We start from the raw sequence: 20,966 nt of genomic DNA, 5'->3' as shown, positions 1-20,966 counted from the left end.
CTCAGGTCATCAAGCTTAGCAGCAAACACCTTTACCTGCTGAGCCATCTAACTGGCCCAAGCCCAGCCTTTATTTATTTTTATTTTTATGTGGGTACTGAGGTTTGAACTCATGTCCCATTGCTGGCACCCTGTACCAACTGGGCAGTCTTCCCAAGACCCATATTAGCCATTGCGTGACTAGATCCCCCCGGCCCCCCGCGCCCCCCCCGCTCAGCATAATGCTCTGGCTGTGGCATATATCTGAACGTCCTCCTTTTTGTTTGTTTTGGTTTGAGACAGGGTCTACCACGTAGCCCCGAGTGGCCTAGAATTCCTGGTATAGATCAGCCTGGCTTTGAACTTGCAGAGGTCTACCTGCCTCTGCCTCCTGACTACTGGTGTTAAAAGCATGCGCCACCATGTTGGGTTCCTATTGCTGTGAAGAACGCTCTGATCAAAAGTAACTTGAGGAGGAGAGGGTCTGTTTCACTCACTTCAGCATAACAGTTTATCATCAGTAGGAGTAGGGAAGGAACTCAGACAGGGCAGGAACCTGGAGGCAGGCAAGAAGCCATCAAGGAGTGCTGCTTACTGACTTGTTACAGTTTCAGAGGGTGGTGAATCCCTGATCTTCAGGGCGGGGTACATGGCAGCAAGGCAGCAGGCAAGATGCTGGAACAGTAGCCAAGAGCTTACATCGTGTGTGTGTGTGTGTGTGTGTGTGTGTGTGTGTGTGTGTGTGTGTGAGAGAGAGAGAGAGAGAGAGAGAGGGAGGGGGAGGGGGAGGGGGAGGGGGAAGAGGGGGAGAGGGGGAGAGGGTCTCACTTTGTAGCTCTGGCTATCATCCTGGAACTCACTATGTATCCCATGCTGGCCTCAAACTCTGAACTCCCCCATCTCCACCATTTCTGGGATTAAAAAGCACACTAAAAAGCTTACATAATATCTGAAAGTTGGAGGCAGGAACAGAGACTGGGACTGGTGTGGGCTTTTGAAACCTCAAAGTCTGTCTCCAGTGACACACTTCCTCCCACAAGGCCACACCCCCTAATCCTTCCCAAACAGTTCTACCAATTGGAAGGCAGCTATGCTCACCACTATACCACCAACGCCAGTTCTACCGATTGGGAGCAAAGCATTTAAACAGATGAGCCTGTGAGGGCCTCTGCCATTCAAACCACTGTACCCAGTAACCTTCTTATTTACACTTGAGTTAATATTGTCTTATGTGTACACTGCATTTTGCTTGTCCATTATCCATTGCAGCCCATGCTGCTTCGGTATCTCAGCTTATTACGAATAACACCACAGTAAAGCTAAGTTGCAATTCCTGTCTCCCACCTCAGCTGTCCTCTCTTCCCAACCTTCAAGGCCAAATCTTTGAGCTTGAGCTTGATGTGCAGATCAACAAGGAGAAACTGTCTCGTTCGTGTTTTTGTTAGCAGCATGGGGAAAGAAAAAAAATCTTGCAGGGGCTATGAAACTAAGCCCTGTGCAGGAGAGGTAGAGTGTCAAGGAGCCAGGTCCAGCCCAGCCTAGGTCAATATGGGGTAGCTGCTCTAATTTCTTTTTTTATTATTATTATGAATACAACATCCTGCCTCTATGTATGTCTGCAAGCCAGGAGAGGGCACCAGATCTCATTACGGATGGTTGTGAGCCACCATGTGGTTGCTGGGAATTGAACTCGGGACCTCTGGAAGAGCAGTCAGTGCTCTTAACCTCTGAGCCATCTCTCCAGCCCGCTGCTCTAATTTCTAATAGGTTTTCCAAGTAAACATGGCTAGATCGGTGTTTTTTTTTTTTCCAGTTTCAGGCTGATCATATCGCTCACTCTGGTGGACACCTATTTATTGATTGTTTCTTCAACTCTTAAGAATCTTCTCCTTGTTTTCCCACTATCATCGCTTTTTCCTCTTCCAAATATTACTAGATACTCAAAAGAATAACCCATACCTATGAGAGGATAGAGTAAGGGGGCACCTGGATTTGAACCAGGGACTTCTTGATCTACAGTCAAATGCTCTACCACTGATCTATACCCTCTGCTGGAAATAAGTTCTTACTAATTCCATTTATTTTTAGTTTCTTGTTATGGTCACACTAGCTGCAAACACAACCATTAAATTTCAATGGATATGAAATAAAGGGAATTTACTGGGACACAACAGTAAAAATATAAGAGAAGCCAATGAATGCCAGGAATTCAAACGCTGTTAGAACTCCTCTCCCCAACTTTCTTCTTTGGCTCCCTACATTTGTTTGCTTGCAAGGTAGGAGAGAGATTGAGACAATGTCCTACTAACGTAGCCCAGTCTGGACTCAATCTGCTTTCCTCCTGCAGCCTAAGCGCTGGGGTTCCAGGCATACGCCGTGAACCCAGCTTTTGTCCTCATATGGGCCAGCTTTCATGTCTTAGGGCAGTCTCTCCATGTAAGAGAGAGAACCTCCAGCATTGGTTACCACACACCCTCGCACTTGGGGCTGAGGCTTGCGCCCAGGTCTACTTGGTCTGGTGCGGTTTTTGCTTCTGTCCACACTGCACAAAAGCATCGGACGCAAGAGTGATGTGGAAGGCTCTGGGTTTCAATTGCAGCAATTAAACATCAGAACCAAAAGCAACTTGGGAAAGGGGGAAGCTGACCTTCGTGTCCCAGTCATGGTCCATCGTTTGAGGGAAGTCTCGGGGCAAAAGCTTTGGGCAGGGCAGGGGCAGGAACATGGAGGCAGGCCCTGGATGGAGCAGAGGGGAGGAATGCTGCTCACTGGTTCACTCCTCCTGCAGGGCTCAGGCTACTTCCTTTTGCAGCCCGGTACCATCTGTCCAGGGATGGACCATTCACTCACATCAGTCATTGACCAAGAGAAATGCTGCACAGATTTGCCTACAGGCAAATCTGATAGTGGCAATTGCTAAGTTGTGGTTCCTTCTTCCCAGTTATGTTTGTCAAGCTGATGAAACCGAGAGGACATGGTCCCACTCAGAATATGAGTTGATGAAGAAAAAAAAAAGATTTTTGGCTGGGGGTTGGTGGCGCACGCCTTTAATCCCAGCACTTGGGAGGCAGAGGCTGGTGGATCTCTGTGAGTTCGAGGCCAGCCTGGTCTACAGCCTCCAAAACAATATAGAGAAACCCTGACTCGAAAAACCAAATATATATATGAGTTTATGGCATGGAGAGGTCAACAGTTATTCTTTAAAAGAAGCCAGGGTGACCAAGACAAGGCCAGAGAGGACCATCCCTAAAACTCTAGAATCTTCTCATGGGGCCATCGAAAGCCTATGGTCGCATTCCTTGGTCATTATTCATTTATTCAGAACAACACTCAGTAATGCCCACCTGCAGAAGGGGGGAGAGGAAAGTGTAGTACTCTGTGTTGGTGGAATGTGTGGGTGAGCTGGAGTGTGGCCTCACCTTAGCCTCTCAAGTAGCTGGGTTCATCAGCCCATGCCCACCATCCCCAAGCATGAGATTTCTCCCAAGACAGGGTTTCTCTGTGTAGTCTTGACTGTCCTGGAATTCATTCTATAGACCAGATTGGCCTCAAACTCACAGATATCCTCCTGCTTCTGTCCCCTCGGTGCTAGGATTAAAAGGGTGTGCCACATGTATCTTTTTATAATATTTTTAAAGTCTATTATTTTCACATGAGAGGCAAAGGCAGATGAATCTGAGTTCAAGGCCAGCCAGCATGGTCTACAGAGTGAGTTCCAGGACAGCCAGGGCTGCATAAAGAAAGCCTGCCATTAATAATAATAATAACAGTTTTTAAAAATTTATTTCATGTGTGTGGGTATTTTGCCTGCATGTATGTATGTACGTGTGTGTGTGTGTGCGCGTGTGTGTGTGTGTGTGTGTGTGTGTGTGCGCGCGCGCCTGGTGCCCTGCAGAAGCTAGAAGAGGATATTGGATATTCTGAAACTGGAGTTATATATAGTTGTGAGCTGCCATGTGGATGCTGGGAATCAAACCCAGATCCTCTGAAAGTGCAACCAGCGCTTTTAATCACAAGGTCACCGCTCTCACTACTTATGACCCGTCTCGAAAGAAGATGTGAAAAGAACACCACAGCCTAGGGATTGTCTTTTGTGTGCTGTGGCAATACCTTATCCCTTTCACCACTGTTCCTGTTCCATTGGTCATCTGTGTTCCCGTGTAAGCATGTGCATTCTCTTAGCATAAAACATAAATGTGAGTCGAGCTCAGTTGGCAGAGTGATTACCTGGCATTCATGAAGCTCTAGGTGACACATGCCTGAAATCCTAGAACTAGGCAGGTGTAGGCAGAGATCAAGAATTCAGGGTCATCCTTATTTATATAGTGAATTCAGGACTAGCCTGGGCTACATCAGACAGACCCTGTTTCAAAATAGCAAGATAGAGACAGTCACAGTGGCAGTAGAATTTTGTCTGTCGTGATACCCACATGGGAGGCCAAGACAGGAGGGTCACTTGTGTCTAGGAGTTCAAGACCATCCTGGAACACACACACACACACACACACACACACACACACACACACACACAATTAAAACTGGGACTGGGGAAATGGTCCAGTGAATAAGAACACAAGCATGAGGACCTAAGTTCATGATCCTAGCACTTTGAAACCCCAGAAACAGCATAATAAGCTAGCATTGGAGGTTGGAGACAGTGGAATCCCAAGAACCTATCAGAAACAGCAAGTTTCTGGTTTAATGAGCTACTCCGTCTCATCCATCTTTATGTGGATTCCAGGAATTCAATTCATCATGCTTATGTGGTAGGGTAGCAATTGCCTCATTAAGCTATCGCAACACCCAAAACACGTTTTAAAGGTAGGACTAATATAGTTTCTAAACCCAGTTGATTGTGTGTTATTATAAAATACTGATAAAGGGGGATTTAGGAGCCAGGGACATAGCTCAATAGTAGTGCTTGCCAAACATACCTGAGGCCCTAAGTTTGATCCCTAGCACTGAAAAAAAAATTTGTGGACGTACTGTTTGTAATACTAGTGTAGCCCGTGGTTATTTATAGAAAGCCCCCACTGGACCAGGCCTGAGTACGGCATTGGTATCTGCCTCTGTTTCTCAGCTACTTCCCATGAGGACCAACACCATGCCGCGGTGACCTGTGTTGCTCCATTATTTAGTACAGAGACTAGCATGTCACTCGGGATCAGCAAATATTGTTAACATAACAAGGGACAGTCCTGTAGACGGCTGAGCAGTCCTTCTCAGCATCTGTGGTGTTCAGCAAACACTCAGGAATGGCCTGGGGTGTTGAATACAGCTGAAGACAGTGCTGCTGGCCTGTCCCTGCCAGCCTGCAGAGAGTCCACAAGCCTACAAGCCGTTAACTCTCACAGCCATCAGCAGCTTCCCTACGCAAAGGCCCCAAATATTGTTTGGGGCTTCCATTTTGGGGGTTCAGAGGAGTTAGGTTTGATTATAAGGAGTATAGTGGGGGTAGGCACACTCTTTCTCTGAGACAAGGCGACGCTGTGTAGCCCTAGCTGGCCTAGAGCTCAGGATTTAGACAAGGATAGGCTGGAACTCGGAGATCCACTTGCCTGAGTGCTGGCATTAACGGCATGTGCCACCAGCATGCTTGACCTGCTCCTGGTTTTGATCAATCGATTAGGTCATCTAATCATTTCTCTACTGTGCATGTACCTTCCCATCATGCATCTGATTTTTTTTTTTTTTTGGTTTTTACGAGACAGGGTTTCTCTGTATTGTTTTGGAGGCTATCGGTCCAGCCCAGCCTCGACATGCATCTGATTTTTAATCATATGTTGCCAATTGTGCATACATATAGGATGGTAAATAGGAGAGTCTCCATAACAGTTCACCTGAAGGATGCAGATTGCCTTACTGTGCAAGCACCTGTTAACAAGTTTGTGACCCCCTGGGAAAAGACCATAGACTCAATCTAATTATAATAAAGATTTATTGATTAGCTGCTAGGAGGACAAAAAAATCTCTGAACTAAATTCGAGATTACTTTAAGAGAGGGATGAGGGATGGGGTTTTAAAGGGGAAAACTACAAGACGACCTTCAATATCTATGCAAACAAGCAAAAACTGGTCTGTTCTGCCAAGTTAAGCGACCCAAAACAATCTTTGGGTATCTGATTAGGCAAGTTACAGAAGCCAAAAGTGCAGTTGGTCATATAACAAGTAGATGGTATGATTTTGGGTGGGGTCACTGAATCAGGGTTACTGGGAACTTATCTTTCAGGGACTGGAGTCAGAGACAAATGGCTAGTGGGTACCAAGGTGGGTGTTGCCATGGGGTTTCTATTGCTGTGAAGAAGACACCATGACTATGGCAACTCCTATAAGCATTTAATTGGGGTGGCTTACAGTTCACAGGCTCAGTCATTATCATCATGGCAGGGAGCATGGTGGCGAGCAGACAGATATGGTGCTGGAGGAGTAGCTGAGAGTCCTACATCTTACAGGCAACAGGGAATCGACTGAAACACTGGGTGGGGTATCCTGAGCATAGGAAACCTCAAAGCTCGCCCTACTATGACACACTTCCTCCAATAAGGCCATACCCACTCCAGCAAAGCCACACCTCCTAATAGTGCCACGCTCTGAAATGATGGGGGCCAATTACATTCAAACTGCCACAGATGCCTAGAATAAAATAGTTTCTTTAGCCATCACACACCCAAAACCAGTCTAGGCTGGACTGGCCCATCCATTTTTCCTATCCGGATATACTAAGAACACACTTGGTTGTTGTTAGGTGTGGAGAGACTTATACTAATGTTAATGAGGGGTGTAGCTTAATGCAGGTGGGGGCCTGAGGAATTCTGCAGTTATTAGGTGTATTGTTTAGAAGAGTGTGTGTGTGTATGTGTGTGTGCGTATGTATGTATGTATGTATGATGTACATGTGTGCATTAACACCTTCAGAGAAAGGAGATAAACTACCAGTGCATAGTGCATTATTACCGGAGACGGGTGAACATAAACAAAACCAAATCAGTGCCAAGCACCTGAAGGATTCCCTGTGCTGCGCTGACTCAGCACCACAGGCACATGCTTAGGATCTTCAGGGCAATCTTTGCAGTTGCCCTTGGCCCAGACATACCAACATGACACCTTGCTCCCCAGGACCTCCAGCCTCCATCTCATCAACAGCTTTTGAAGTACTTCCCTACTTTCTTTTTTATAGACTGGGTCTTAAGCCAGGCCTGGTGGCGCACGCCTTTAATCCCAGCACTCAGGAGGCAGAGGCAGACGGATCTCTGAATTGGAGGCCAGCCAGGTTTATACAGGGAAATCCTGTCTGGAAAAACAAAAAGGGACTGGGTCTCACCATGCAGTCCTAGCTGCTCTGGAATTTGATATGTAGGTCAAACTGGCCTTGAACTCAGAGTCCCCTGCTTCTCCCTCCTAACTGCTGAGATTAAAGGTGTATATCACAGGTTTCCTTGGACTTTTCGAAACAAGGTCTCATATAGCCAGGCTGATCTTTAATTTACTTTTTAGTTGAAGCTGGCCTGGAACTCCTGATCTTGCTTCTGGGATTACATGTATTTGCCACCATGCTTGGTTTATTTTTGCTTCTTGATTGTGATCATTTCACCAAAGTATTACTAAATCCTGTTACTTATAGTTAAGTGGGGTTTTTGTCTTTTTTTTTTTTTGACCCCTTCCCATCTGACAGGGTCTTACCGAAGTCCTGGCTGTTCTAGAACTCACTGTATAGACCAGGCTGCCCTTGAACTCGGAGACACACATGTCTATGCCTTCTGAGTTCTGGGATTAAAGGTGTATACCATCAGTCTCAAGACGCTTTTTAAGAGAATATTTTTTATGTTTATAGGTGTTCTGTCTGCATGTATACCCGTGTACCACTAACGTGCCTGGTGCCTACAGAAGCCAGAGAGAACATCAGATCCCCTGGAACCAGAGACTGGAGTCACAGACAAGGTGTGAGCAGCCATATGGGTTCTGGGAATCAAACCCAGGTCCGTCTGAAAATTTTTAACCACTGCCATCTCTCCAGCCCATCATGACTCCCTTGGCCATTTCTGAGTAACAGTTTAAAAGAAATGGCCCTTGGTGAGTTTAACTGCTCCATTTCAAAGCACTGGACCAACATTATTCAGTTAATTCCATTTCTATAGAAATTCGATGGGTAACAGGTATCTATCTTTAAAAGGGACATTGTAACAGAATATTGACAGTCCTGTTTTGTATAATGGTTTCCAATTATGAACTCAAGCCTGAAGTTAACCAACTAAGCCAACCAGATGACAACAGGGAATTAGACTTGTGAAAAAAATATTAAAAGAAACTAGATGAGTTAAAAATAACTTGAGAATAATGAGCCACGATTGAATATAAGGTATACTATAGCTTTCTTTTGAGATATAATTTTTCTGTTTATAACCACCCCAAGTGTTTACCTTGACTTTGGCAGTTTTCAGAGTTTTTTGAGGCAAGGTCTTATTGTGTAGCTCTGGTTGGGCCTGGAATGCAATAGGTAGGGCAGGTTGCCTTAAACTCACAAAGATCCGCCTGCCTCGGCCTCTGGAATTCTGGTATTAAAGGCATGCGCCACCACGCTCAGTGTTTTTATAACACTTTTAAGTATCTGTGTACTCACTGAAATATGTGGTAATCATCTAAGGCATGCCAGGAAGTTTTGTTCAGGAGCAAAAAGTTCCAGCCTTGTGTATTTTGTCGAGAAGGAAAATAATCAAATGACTGTAGGTCAGACAAAGAGCTATGGAGAAACATAAGCCAGAATAAGGAAAATAGGAAGGGTCAGAGTAGACAGTGAATTCAAGAATGGTTCCTCACAATAATCCTACCACTCACAGGCAGAGAGACAGGAGCTTCAGGTCCCAGAATATCTAAATAACAAAAGAGCAGAAGGGGAATATAGTACTCATTTTTGTGATGCTCTGGCGGAACGTCTACAGTAGCAATCTAATGGAAGGATCTACTTTAGTTCAAAGTGTAAGAACGTGCAGTCTATCGTGGTGAGGACAGCATGGCAACGGCGTTGGCCTTAGTCCGAGGTAGTGACAGCTGGCTGCACGGGACTTCCTCGTTTCTGGGCAGATCCAAGAAACAGAGGCGGGAAAGACTTCTCCTTCAATCACCAGCTCCACAGCTTCAGACACAGGGCCTGTTCTCTTCACAGATCCCCAAGCGTCTCGATACGCTTCCGCACAGGACCAGAGTCTTTCCTGCCACCTATCCCCAGGCACTTCCAGTTTTTAATCATTCAGTTCCCGTTACGTAAGACTTTTTTTCCTTTCTTTTCTGAGATGGTCTAATTATGTCGTCCAGGCTGGCTTCAGGATTTTGTTTTCGAAGACAGGGTTTCAAGTAGCCCAGGCCGGCCTTGAATTCCCTATGTAACTAAGGATGAACTTGAACTGATAATTCTGCCCACATGCCAACTGCTGGGATTATGGGGTATGCCGTTGTCACCGGCTTATATGGTTCTCGGCATGCATCAAACCCACAGCTCCATGCATACTAGAGGGGAAGGGGGGGAGTTGCAGGCAGGTGTGCTTGCTATGGCCTAGACTCCAGGCAAAACCACCCTGCCCCACCCCAAGCCTGCCTCCGTGGTGTTTTGCATCATGTCTTTCAGAACTTCAACATGGGCACACAGTTGAAAAGAACTCATCACTATTACCCAGGTCTGGAGCCAAATAATATTACTGCAAAACAAACCAACTTTGGCAGGATCATCAGGGCAAGAAGGGAAGTTTATCGTTCTTCATAAATACCTTTATTTATAGGTTTTAAGTGAATATGTGAAATCTCAGATTTTTCAGTAAAAACCACCACCAGATGCAGACAGAGCCCAGAGGGCACAGTAAGCAGCACAGTTCTGTTTACCCACATTCCTCCAAAGTGGGGATAGTGACACAGAGCTCCAGTCCCTCGGCGGGGGTCCTCGGGAACACACATGCGGTTATTCGACTGGTGATAGAGATGGGGTGGCTGTGAACTCCCGAAGGATATTTTATTCAAACAGGGACACATGTAGCCAAACTGACCTTGAGCTTCTGATCCTCCTGCATTAACAGGACTGCTAGGATTACAGGTATGTACACCAAGGCCAGTGTGATTTGGTGCTGGGGATCTAACCATGGTTCCATCCATGCCTGCTATATGAATACTCCGTTGCGTCACATTCCCAGTCCTGTCCTAGGGAAATCTTGGAAACAAGTTTGAGTTGCTCAGGCAGAGGCAGAGTAACTCACCTTTTCAAAATTGTAGCATTCCTAACCGGCCAGCCACCTTTGGGTAAACAGCCCATGTTGCTGCCTAAACTGCTGAGATGATGACTCTGTTTCTGCAACATTTTACAGTGCAGGAACATTCCCTGCAGTAAGAATCTCAGGGCCACTTAGTACCTGCAGCAAACCTTTCCCTGGGGAGCCTAGCAGGTGGCAGGTACCACACATCTGAACCAGGAAGGGCACCTTAGGAGAGGCAGCTTAGATCAAAGGGACCCAGAAGCCTTGTGTGGCCTCACCACGGAACTCTCTGGATGCTACCCTGCATTCTCCATCTTGACAGGCAGACAGCTATGCAGACCTTCCTGGCCGTGGTCACTGAGCTGCTGACCTCTGCCGTATGCCTTGTGGTCCTGACTGGCCTTGGCGTCCTTGGATCTGAATGAGACAGAACCTTTAGGGAGACCTGCAGATGACTCACAGCTTGGTGACTCAGAAGCAGAGGAGGCTGAGTGGGCGTGACTGCTCTGGTGGCGCGCCAGCCAGGAGCGACAGGTGAAGCTCTTGCCGCACTGGCCACAGCTGAAGCGCTTCTCCTGAGAGTGGCTGCGCAGGTGTCGCAGGAAGCTGGGCTTGTGAGTGAAGCATGAGCCACACTGGGCACACTGGAAGGCGTGCTCGCCCGAGTGCACGCTCTGGTGCACCGTCAAGTTGGCCAGGCGTGTGAAACGCTTGTCGCACTGGGTGCAGGGAAACGGTTTCTCACCCGTGTGGGTGCGCCTGTGTTCCACTAGTGTGGACAGGCGCCCAAAACGGCGGCCACACTGCGCACACGGGAAGGGCCGCTCTCCGGTGTGGGTGCGCTGGTGCTCCAGCAGTGTGGACAGGCGGCCGAATCGCTTCTCGCACTCGGCGCATTTGTAAGGCTTCTCCCCGGTGTGCGTGCGGTAGTGCGTGGTAAGTGTTGACTGGTGGACAAAGCTCTTGCCACACTGGACGCAGGTGTGGGCGCGCTGGGCCGTGGGTGCACGGGGGTTCCTGGTAGGCGTGGCCTGCTGTGTGGCACTCTGGGGGCACTGGAGACTGGCAAGGGGGTGAGATCCATGGTGTGGGGGCTCGGACTCGGGGCTGGGCTCTTTGACAACGAAGTCAGTGCCCTCCGCAGCGGGCACAGGCTGACTCGGAGAGCCTCGGGGGAGGGAGGACACCTCTCTCTCTCTGAAGACAGGGAGCAGGTCCCCACAGGCCCTTCTCTCAAGGTCCTCTTTGTGGGGTCTCCCTTCAGTGGCCCAGGCTGGCTCCTGGACCTCCGACTCTCCTTCCAGGTTCCTTCTCTTGTTAGCCAGCCAGGCTTCTGGTGGGAGGAGAGACAGCAGTGAGTCATGTCTGCCGCAGGCTCTGATCCCCCCTGTTCTTTGGTATAGAAGTCCTGAGGCTCACATGAGCTTGTCACTGAAGGCCCTCATTCTGGTCCTAACCTACCTACCTCCCACTTTGTCCCATCGACATTTCACCCACACGCCCTTGCAGCTAAGCTGTGTGCCTCTGCTAATGGTCTCTTCTCCAGCCTCCCAAGCCCAGCTCCCGACAGCCCCGGTCTGTGCCACCGAGACCATGGATGAGAGAGCCCCCATCACCAGCAACACCCTGATTACAGAAGGCCTTCACCTGTAAATACATTCTAAGTGCGCCTTCTTGAGGATGCTGTCCAGTTTTCGTCATTCTCAGAGGGCTCTCTGGCTCAGACATGGTCTCCTCCTCTTACGTTGCACTGTTAATTTGGGGCTGCCTTTGTCTTATCTGAAAAGCCCTTGTGGGGTGGGGAATTGTGTCCTCTGCATCTGTCAGCCCCAGAGCCAGGGTACCGTGGGAACAAAGTGACCGTTTCATATAACTTCGTGGGAGGATGTCCACAGCACGAAGACGACACAGGATACTTGCCGGCTGCCACTTCCAGACGCAAATACAGAAGCCGCCCCCCCGGGGATGTTCAGAGACCCAGATATGCAGCCTGCCCTGGGCCTCACCTGAGCACAGATACGCACTGGTCGTCTCCCGCAGGGTCTTCTCATAGGCTTCTTCCTCTTGCTTGATCCAGGGAAGAACACTCGGGGCAGATTCCAGCTGCCCCGCTTCTAAGGAAAAGAGAAGAAGCCCCGGGGGCATCAGATGTCATGGCCTCTTTCCTGTGATGGCCTCTATCCAGGACCAGTGGCCACAGAAACTCAGCAGAGCCAGTACATACTGGGGTTTCTGTAAGACTAAGTCAGGACAGCAGGGGTGCACGGCCTCTGAATGAGCAGTGGCAGCCTTTGACCGAGGGCCAGCTGCGTTTTATCACTACAACCAGCCCCCCTTCTGCAGATCCCCGTAGAACACAGGCCATGTTTCTAGAACGCGTCTTCAAGCAGATGACAGGATGTAAATAAAGGCTCAGACTTTTCCAGCTACACAATCTGACAGTTTATCTAGCCTCTATGGCTTAGTATCTTCATCTATGCATACAAAAACCTACAAGAGATTTAAATGGATCAATATTTTATAGTACATGAGCGCTAACTTTGCTTGGTAAACTGGAAATAAATGTATTGTTATACTAAGAGAAAAAGGCAAACCTTTCCTTCCTACTAGCTTTTTGTTGTTTTTCAAGACAGAGTTTCTCTAAGTGGTTCTGACTGTCCTGTAACTGGCTTTGTAGACCAGGCTGGGATTAAAGGTGTGTGCCACCACACTCAGCTCCTATTAATTTTTGTGACAGGGTCTCACTATGTAGATCAGGCTGGCCTCTAACTTACAAAGTTCTCCCTCTCCTGCCTCCTGGGTGCTGGAATTAAAGGTGTGCGCCACCATGCCCAGCTCCTCCTTCCTAACTGTTACCTTGATCTGCAGTGGCAAGGCTACTTACTCCCTAGGAAAGGCAGAGCAACAAGTTAAAGACACTTGAATCTGTGACACCTTGAGCTGCCAAACAAGCCTGTCAGGAGTGAGAAACCATCTTGTCTAAGCTGTTACTGAAGTATTCGGGTGTGGGTTTTATCAGTCTCTGTGTGGCAGCTTAGGTAAACACAGTACCTTAGAGCAGGTGTCCATCGAGGGTCAAGTGACCTCACTAGTCTGCCAGTCTCTAAGCCCCACATGCCACCTCAGCCACAACGCATCATGCATTCCTCTCCCCCCAATAAATGTCAGAAACTTAAAACAAAAAGTGGAGGCCATTTCAAGCCACCGCTGTCTAGCTACCAACCACAGACTCAGTATTGTTCTAGGTTTTGACCTGGAAATACAGGGTCAGCATTCCATTGTTCTGGAGGCGCCTGTGGTCTGGTAATATGGAGAAGAGCTGCCTTTGGAAACTTCTAGAAAACAAAGCAAACTTACACCAAATGACAGTGGAGAAACTAAGACAGCAAGGACTATCCAAGGCTCGGCAGTCCTAAGTCCCCCAAGGACACCACATTCCAGAGCATGCCAAAGCTGCGCAGGCACCTCCAGGGACATGCCAGCCAAGCCCGGCCTCTGATTGCATCTGCTTCCTGACCATACCTGCCTTGGGGTCCCAGGTCCCCTCACTGTACCACAGGAAGGGGAAGCCCACTCACTAAGCAAGCCCTCCTGGCCCTTTATAACTCCCCAAGCATTACTGGGTGATTTCTGTATCCTGGCACTCTGCCCTCTCTGTGGTATCCCTACTCCTGCGGGGACCCCAAAATACTTTTAACCTCAGCGCAACTTGCCAGCCATTCAATGTGTTTGTCCTTAATTTATCTACCCAAAGAGACTCCTTCTAATGAGGGCTTTTCTCCTCGAATATAGTAAACATCTAAAAACAAGAAAAAGGGTTCTTATTAGAGAACCTGGGTTTGGTTCCCAGCACCTACATGGGGACGCTCACGACCGACTCTTAACTTCATTTCTAGGGGATCTAACATCACAGGGAAATCTATCCCCTTTCGGTTAAGAGTGGTCCCTTCTGTTGTCTTTCATTTAACTATGGGTTTCTTCACCTTTCAAAAAGCCAGGGTGGTTCACACTTACAACACCAATACTCCAGAGGCTGAGGTAGGAGGCTCGAGTTCAAGGCCGGCGGGAGCTACCCAGTAACTTCCAGGCCAGCCTGGGTTATAGTAAGACCCTGTCAGATAAGGGAAAAAGGCAGGAGCTGTAACTCAGTGGGAGGGAGCTCCCCTAGAATTACAGCTTTGCAATCTCCATTCCAGTTGGGTGCTATTCCCGAGAGAGAATGGAAACTGAGCCCTCACTCATTGTTTAACCCCTAGCACATGCCAGGCACAGTGTGGAAGGGACACATCCAACTAAGCCTCAGCTCCTTCCCTGCAGAGAGCACACCCTCAGGAAGCAGGGTACAGAGCTGGGCCATGGCAGATATAGGGCCTCATCCGCCTCGCCCTTGACCCTCTCCACAGCTCCTGGACTGATGATCAAGATCCAGTGGTGGAATAGGAGCAGCCACAGATACAGACTAAGTCCTAGGGGACAAACATAATGTAGGGGAAGCCTCCACTCTACAGAAATGAACTGGGAGGAACTGGACAGTGAAGAGTAGATTCTAATCGGTGTGTCTCCACTGAAGCCCCGGATAGGCGATTTAACCTTTCTGCAAGCCCCAGGGTGACGAAAGAGCTGAGGGTGCAGCCATGAAATTCTAGGTCTAATCAAGTCTCACATAAAAACACACTTCTGCACACTTGGCAGGAGGACCTAGTGTTTACTGCTAGCCCTCAATTCTCAGACCTGAGACACCTTTACAAAACATGCCCAATGGGGCTACAGAGATGGCTTGGCGGTTAAGAGCACTGAATGCTCTCCTGGAGGACCCAGGTTCGATTCTGAGCACATACATGGCAGCTCCCGACCACCTATGACTCTAGTTCCAGGGGATCCAATGCCCTCTTCTGGCCTCTGCAGGCTCCAGGCATGCATATGATGCACAAACACACACCCAGGCAAAAGGACCCATACATACAAGACAGAAGCAGACCTATATTTGATTCTAAAGATGGGAATTAAGGGCTTCTAAGACGGAGGACCAATCTTCTCTGGCTCTCAGATCCAAGAGTCTCCACACACCGAGGAAAATAATGAAAACACATTTGGAAGCCCTTGGGGTGGTCTCTTACCCGGAGAGCCTAGCACCTCATGGTTCTCTTTCGCTACATGCTTGCAGAGTTCCTTCTGCCAGTCTTCCGGGCTGCATTCTTGTTGCTCGGGGAAACACCCAGCCACCTCTTCAGTCATCACAGAAACCTGGAGGAACGCAAATCCCACACCCCTTCAGAGGACCAGCCAGAAACGGCTCTGAAATTGTGACACCACTGACCAAATGCTAGCTTCTGCCCACCACATTTCCATAGGAAAGCATCCTCCCAGCTCCTGGACACACCTGCATCTTCTGCTGGAAGCTGAACGAGGATGCTTTCTGTAGATCTCCTCTACCTGAACCGGTCATCGCTCTCAAACAGTCATTCTGGGGCCTCCCTTCTACACCATTTCCATTCCTTTGTGTCAGCGGCCCATACTCAAACACTTTCTACCCAAAGACCCCCAGGGGATACACCAGACTGAGATGCACATCAGTGCCTCACTCAGCCATCATCAGAGAAGCGTCTTCCTTTAGTAGGTGGGAGCTAACAGAGGCCTACAATGGGACAACGTGCAGAGTGAGACTTTGGAGCGCTCAGTTCTAAATGGGATGTCTCTATCAACCCCGTCCCCTCAAGGCTCAGGGATCTATGTGGAAACGGAGGAAGAAAGACTATCAGAACCAGAGGTGACGACAACTCCAAGGAAACAGCGACCTCCAGACACAGCAAGATTAATGCACGAATGAGCTCAAAGGGATTGGTAGCGTACACATGACCTGTGCAGGTTCAGGGCAGATGGAAGTCCCACCCCTAACTAAGAAACTATCTGCAGCTGATAGCAGATGGCAAAGGAAAAAGCCGTTTTCTCACTGGGCACATTAGCCATATGTCGTAGCAGGCACTGTGTCCAGTAGAAGCTGACCAACATAAAATAAACTCAATGGTAGTTTTATACTTTGTTTAATGTTGCTTTGTTTGGACATGTTTTTGTCTTTTTAGTCTTTTGCTTGTATATTTGGTATCCGATTTTTATTTTTTTATTTTTTGGTTTTACGAGACAGGGTTTCTCTGTATTGTCTTGCCATTTTTATCATTGTGGATTTTTTTTTTTTTGAGACGGGGCTTCTCCATGTAGCATTGGAGCCTGTCTTGAAACTTGATGTATATACCAGGCTAGCCTCTGCTCCTAAATGCCGTGAGTAAAAGCATGCACTACCACTGCCCAGCTGTTTGTTGTTTTTTGTTGTTGTTATTTTTTAAATTTTTACTTATTATATATATATATATACAGTATTCTGCCTGCATTGCATGTATGTATGAACACCAGAAGAGGGCACCAGAACTCATTATAGATGGTTGTGAGCCACCATGTGGTTGCTGGGAACTGAACTTTGGAAGAGCAGAGCTCTTAACCTCTGAGCCCGCTGTTGTTCTTTAAAGAGAGAGAAAACGAATGTAAATTTGGGTGGGTAGGGAGATAGGAAGGATCTGGAGGACTGGGGGAGGAGAAAGCATAATCAAAATGTATGAAAACAATTTTTTTGAGACAAGGTTTCTCTGTGTTGCCCTGGCTATCCTGGTACTCTGTAGACTGGGTCAAAAATCTACCTGCCCCTGTTGGGATTAAAGGTGTGTGCTACCACCACCTGACAAAACAATTCTATTCAATTGAAAACAACAAACAAACAAAGGGTCATTCTAGAATAAGACAACTGCTGCTGCTCAAATATATCCTTCCCAAAAACTCACTCTGCCGCCTAAGCAGGCACCATTCCAATGTCTCACTCTCCTTTTGAAGTTTTAAAAAGATCCTTAAGGTCGATTGTGACTACACTGGAGGCCTCCCTTCACTCTGAATACCTTGGGGGCTTCATCCTTGCTGCTGGCGGGCAGCCTCAGGACCCAGGAGTTCCGGTTTTGCATCTGGTTCTCCAGGTTCTCCAGCCGCCGCTGCAGCAGCCCGTACTCCTGCAGCAGGGTCCCCAGCACGGCCCACTTGCCCTCCAGCTGGCTGCTAAGCTCCATGGCTGTCTTCTCAAAGTCAGCCAGCCTCTTCTCAGTCGACCCTGTTCGTATTTCCAGGTTTTGAAGATGGACAGCCTGGGACTCTGTTTTCTTCTCCACAGCCTGAACAGCAGCCAGGATGGCTAGAAGAGAGATCTCTGCAGACTGGATCTGGGCCTGTTGTTGGAGGTCAGTCCCCACATGCCAGTCCTGTGACCAAAGATAAAGAGATGGGTTAGCTTCTAGAGAAAGGCCAAGAACTGTTCTCAAGATCTATTGGAAGCCTGGCGGTGGTGGCGCACACATTTAATCCCAGCACTCGGGAGGCAGAGGAAGGCAGATCTCTGTGAGTTCAAGGCCAGCCTGGTCTACAGAGCGAGTCCCAGGACAGCCTCCAAAATGATACAAAGAAACCCTGTCTCGAAAACAAAACAAAAGATAGAATGTGAATTCAATTGGACCCAGAAGCTAGCTCTGGAAGTCCTCATTCATTTGAGTGTGCTCCTCTTATAGAGTGGTTAATGCAGATGATAACAATAAATGATGAGGATAAGAGTATAATTAAATGTTTGTGATGATAATAAATATATCTTCACTGTTATTAATAAATCTATAAATAAAACAGATCTGCTGGAATGGGTTCAGACTTCTCACTGGCTACATCCCAGTCAAAGACAACAAACCCTAGACCCCACAGAACCTTCATGGGAAGAATACTGCACCTACACCCGTTGCAATAGGAAATAAAATAGTAAGCATTCAAATGTATGCCGGATTTAATCTTGCTCTGCTGTGGAATATTTAACTATGCAAAAGCTGTTTTACCTTGCCAGCCTAAGGTACCTGGTTGGTCTAATAAAAAGCTGAACGACCAATAGCAAGGGAGGAGGTAGAGGTAGAACTTTACCACAGGAGAGTAAGTAGGAGGAGGAATTTAGGCTCAGGGAGAAGAAAAGAGACACAAGGGAGGTGCCAGGGGCCAGCCAGACACAGAGGAAGAAGGAAAACAGGGCACACAGAATGAAAGAAAGGTAAAAGCCCTGAAGCAAAATGTAGATGAATAGAAACAAGTTAAGTTAAAAGAGTTAGTGGGGAAATCTAAGCTAAGGCCAAGCATTCATAATAAGTCTCCATGTCTTTATTTGGGAGCTGGCTGGTAGCCCAGAGAAAACCCCGACCACACTGCTCTTCTACTTACATCAGTTACTTAACCTTTTCTTCCCCTAGGGACACAGGCCAACAGCAAGGACACAAAACCTGCATGCCTAATAGCAACCTCAGCCTCCCACCTCCACCTCTACCCAGGGTTTCTCCATATCTCCTTGGCTGTCCTGGAACTTGATATGTAGACCAGGTTGGCCTTGAACTCAGAGATCCACCTGCTTCTGCCTCCCAAGTGCTGGGATCAAAGGAGTGCGCCACCAGCACCTTCAACTCCTCTTTACAGCAGCTTCCCCCAAAGTGAGGCTGTTCTGACCCCAGTGATCTCTGTATGACTCCTCTGATGCAGTCACTGTGTGACTCCTCTAACACAGTGTGAATCCCTGACCTGCCTGAGATACTGGGTGTCTTAGTTAGGGGTTCTATTGCTGCAATGAAACACCATGACCAAAACCAACTTGACTAGGAAACAGTATATTTCGCTTACCCTTCCATCTCACTGTGTATCACTGAAGTGAGTCAGGGCAGGAACTCAAAATGGGCAGGAGTTAAAGCAGAGGCCATAGAGGAGTGCTGTTTGGTGGCTTGTCATTTCTCAGCCTGCTTTCTTAGAGAACTCAGGACCACTAGCCCAGATGTGGCCTACCCACAATGGGCTGGGCAGTTCCACATCAAATGCTAGTTAAGAAAATGCCCTACAGGCTTGTCTACAGACAGCCACATCCAACGGAGGCACTTTCTCAGCTGAGGTTCCCTCCTCTTGTGTTAACTTGGACACGAGGTCTCTGTGACTGAGTTCCTCATCAACCAGCCCCTGAACAGTCACTACACTGGAGGGCTAGATCTTAGCTGCCAGTAAGCAGGAGCCAGAGAAAGCTGAAAAGTCAGCTTCTTGGTCAAAAGGAAATACCACTAAGAATATACCCTGTCTCGTGGTGGACAATGTATCAGGCATAACTGTAAATAGTAAGACAAAGAGCAAGGAGTTCCTCTGTGGGGACAGCAGATATGTCCGGGAGTGGGTCTCTTCCAGAGCTGAATTCTGAGCAGTCTGAGGTAAAGATACACTATTCTCCTAAGCCTCTGTGTTCTCAATGATGAGGACATCGTGACTTTCCTATCTCTTAGGTGGTAAAGGATGAAAAAGCTACAGGCATGAAAAAGCACTCAGAGTGTATGACATTCCCTTATACTGTATTACTAATAAACATGAAGGTTTCAGACCAATGACCAGAATGTTCTGTATATTATACACCAAAGGCTGCAATTAATCAAATTCTGTGGCACTAAACTTTCCCAAGACATCGTCTATAAAAAGATACAGTAAAGTGCCCCCACACAGTTAGATACTTATCACCGATACCTATCCCTTCCCCCCTTTTATTGCAGCTCCACCGAGCCATCCTGGGGTCTGACCACCCATCCATACAACAAAATATGGCAGGGGGAGGCAAACAGTCTCCACAGATAAGGAGCAAATATCTCCGTTTCTCTGTGACCCTTGCCACAAGCCTGGCACCTGGAAATGTCTTTGAAGTCACTGCAAAGCTATTGCTAGCAGATGATCTCTCCTTTCAGAGACATTATTTCAGCAGTTCACTCACACGAGTTGAAAGGCAATAAGGTCAAGCCTGAGCCCTAAAACACGCACACCTAACCAACGTCTTCTATAGTGATGATTCCCCCCTCCCTCCGAGACACACACACACCAGCTGCAGTAATGAAGTCTCCCTGTGGGTTATTGGGTAATAGAAGGGGAGGATGTATGCATCCACCCTGAATAGAATCGAATTCAAGCCTGAAAGGACGTGGATCCCCGTAGGCAGGGACAAGATTATAGCTCCCAGGACCAAGAGGGTTAGCTGGAAGGGCCTTAGCTCGGGAATAGATGGCCAATAATTGCGGGGGGTAGGAGGGGAGAGATCCCCGAAAAGGAGTCATGTAGTGTTAAAACGTCCACAGCTGGTGCATCGGGCCCAGGCATTTCCTGGTTAACCTCAATTGGCTTGTGTTTACGAGTAATCAAAACCCGGACAAGAGACAAGGGCTTTATCCTGTGGGCATAAGCGTCCTCCCCCTCCTCCTCCCTGAGACCCTGGTTTGAGTTCTACCCAATTTCAGGAGGTGGTAAAATGTCTTCCCGGCAAATTAAGGAGCCGTTTCGCATCCCCCACATGGTCGATGCGGATCGCCCTTACCGGAGCAGCGGCCGCCTCGGTCATGGCTGCGCGCGGTGCTGCCTCGTCCCAGAATCGCCTCTGTAATCTTCCCTACAATACGGCCCTTCCTGGCCCACACGCACCAGACTCAGGCAGTCCGGGGCAAATAGCCTGGAGACGGAGTATGCAGAGCCGTGGTCTCAGCTGCCGGTCCACTGCTCCCGCGACTGGATCGCAGGCCCCACCCGCCGCACGCAGGCTCCCCATTGGCTGGCCTTGGAGGTTCCGCCCCCTAGCTGCAGAGCCCAGACTCCATTGGCGAGCCCAAGCACCGGCTCCACGGCGTGC

The 20,966-nt window shown here is 48.1% G+C and overlaps 1 protein-coding gene and 1 non-coding gene across 2 annotated transcripts; both read right to left on the bottom strand.

Annotated features, from left to right (window-relative positions):
- Window positions 1-1,955: 1,955 nt before the first annotated feature.
- Window positions 1,956-2,027, bottom strand: Trnay-gua. The gene has a single exon. It is a non-coding gene; the product is annotated as a tRNA-Tyr (tRNA).
- Window positions 2,028-9,715: 7,688 nt separating this feature from the next.
- LOC121132720 (zinc finger protein 398-like) lies at window positions 9,716-20,956 on the bottom strand. Its single transcript, XM_040736839.1, has 5 exons — window positions 20,658-20,956; window positions 17,155-17,508; window positions 15,331-15,457; window positions 12,220-12,327; window positions 9,716-11,546 (listed from the first exon to the last, which is right to left on the bottom strand). Exons 1-5 carry the CDS (start codon window positions 20,679-20,681, stop codon window positions 10,510-10,512), a joined length of 1,650 nt encoding a protein of 549 aa, XP_040592773.1. The 5' UTR covers window positions 20,682-20,956; the 3' UTR covers window positions 9,716-10,509.
- Window positions 20,957-20,966: the final 10 nt, after the last annotated feature.

This window comes from Mesocricetus auratus, unplaced genomic scaffold (assembly GCF_017639785.1).
Source record: "Mesocricetus auratus isolate SY011 unplaced genomic scaffold, BCM_Maur_2.0 Super-Scaffold_100125, whole genome shotgun sequence".
Taxonomy (NCBI): domain Eukaryota; kingdom Metazoa; phylum Chordata; class Mammalia; order Rodentia; family Cricetidae; genus Mesocricetus; species Mesocricetus auratus.
Note: the sequence above shows the minus strand (reverse complement) of the source record. Positions and strands in the feature narration are given on the sequence as shown.

Excerpts from the sequence above, each read along its gene's own strand:
- LOC121132720 (XM_040736839.1), bottom strand. The coding sequence starts at position 20,681 with ATGACCGAGGCGGCCGCTGCTCCG. Across the intron at positions 15,458-17,154 it reads GCAAGGATGAAGCCCCCAAG|GTTTCTGTGATGACTGAAGA; the intron begins GTATTCAGAGTG and ends GCGTTCCTCCAG. Across the intron at positions 11,547-12,219 it reads CAGTGCGTATCTGTGCTCAG|AAGCCTGGCTGGCTAACAAG; the intron begins GTGAGGCCCAGG and ends TCCTCCCACCAG.